Below are 1,576 nucleotides of genomic sequence, written 5' to 3' on the forward strand. Positions count from 1 at the left end.
GTCTTTCACATTAAATTCCAGTGAAATATATTTATGTTTGTGGTTGTAATGTGACAAAATATGGAAAAGTTCAAGGGGTATGAATACTGTTGCAAACCACTGTATGTGTTGAGGACGACACTCAGCTACGACTGCACCAAATTTTAACTTAATACCTTTAGAACCGACAGAGTTAAAGCATTCTTGTTGTAGCTAATGTTGTTCAGCTGTGGCGGCCATCTTGAACTGAGATGACTGCATGTGTTGAGTTGTAAATGTTTATCTGATGGTTACTTTCTGCAAGTTGTAGTAAAACCTGCACGTCTTTTCATCAGGGGTCAACAGTTTGCTCAACAAATCCAGCAGCAGAACCCAGAGCTGATCGAGCAGCTCAGGAACCACATCCGGAGCCGTTCTTTCAGTGGCAGTGCCGAGGAGCACTCATGATCTGTTTGGGTAATTAAAAAAGTAATCATCTAAAACCAATCTGAGATACATTTATAGGAATAATTTGATCTCACTTTTTTTTTCTGAAGGATGAGCAACCATGTTGTGCGATTACAATCTGTACACCCATTTCTTCAAGTCAAATCCCCGGCAGAGCTGGAATGCAGAGACAAGGAAGGGGTTGAAGGCACTTTATTAAGACTGAAGGATCTGAAGGACAAGGACACTGGACTATGAAATGTAACAAAACATAAACACCTGGCCATAAAAATAAACACCAACCAACAAGACATCGTTCAGCCCGCCGACGGACCATGAGTGAACTTTTTCTTGTGTTTTCGATGTGTTCAGACTTTCTGCTCTCTTCTCGTTTGGAGCTGAAAATCCACCGGTTTATTCACGACACACAAGCAGTGAGAGAGGAATGTACTTTAGCTGCAGTGCAGGAAACATTTCAGCTTTTCACAGAACATCGGACACGCTTTGTTTATAATGTTGAATATTATTTTTGTAGTCAGGATTTACTGTACTTTTATTTGTTTGTTTGGGTGGTGGGGGATCAAACCTGGACGAGGCTCACATTGTTGTTCTTCAATGTAACGAGTTCAACTTTTAATAAAGACAATAATGTAATTGTAGAGCAAGTGTTTGCAGCCTGCATTATGTTGACCCTCTTTAAATGAGTCTAACTGGTGATTAACAACATATTCATATTGATCGTTTGCATGCTCTTAAATCAGGTATTTGAAATCAGATGCTTTATGGAAACAAATATGTATACTAAGGCAGCACATTGTCTAAAATAATAAAATGTCTAAAAATTAAAAGCACTGTCTCATGATTTTTTTTTTACTTCATATTATGCTGCCTCTCAGCAAGAAGGTCACCAAATCCCAGCTAGGGACCTTTCTTAGTTTGCATGTTCTCTGACACACACACACACAAACTTGTTTTTATATCCTTGTGGGGCCCATCCATTGACTTCCATTCATTTTTTGGTAATTTTAAATCCTAACCCTAAGGCTAACCTCACAGGTACCTACCTGACCCTAAAACTAACCTAAACTCAATTCACACCTTGGTCCTAAACCCAACCCTCACACCCAAAATCAGCCTCTGAAGTTGTGGGGCCCAGACCCCACAAGGCTGC

The 1,576-nt window shown here is 39.8% G+C and overlaps 1 protein-coding gene across 1 annotated transcript in view; it reads left to right on the top strand.

Annotated features, from left to right (window-relative positions):
- sgtb (small glutamine rich tetratricopeptide repeat co-chaperone beta) overlaps positions 1-1,064 on the top strand; it is a 20,820-nt gene extending 19,756 nt beyond the window's left edge. The window contains exons 10-11 of the mRNA XM_014023630.1: positions 315-435; positions 516-1,064. Of these exons, the coding sequence (XP_013879084.1) occupies positions 315-426 (112 nt within the window). The 3' untranslated portion in view covers positions 427-435; positions 516-1,064. The remainder of the gene's footprint in view (positions 1-314; positions 436-515) is intronic.
- The last annotated feature ends 512 nt before the right edge of the window (positions 1,065-1,576 follow it).

Source organism: Austrofundulus limnaeus, unplaced genomic scaffold (assembly GCF_001266775.1).
Source record: "Austrofundulus limnaeus strain Quisiro unplaced genomic scaffold, Austrofundulus_limnaeus-1.0 Scaffold382, whole genome shotgun sequence".
Lineage (NCBI taxonomy): Eukaryota > Metazoa > Chordata > Actinopteri > Cyprinodontiformes > Rivulidae > Austrofundulus > Austrofundulus limnaeus.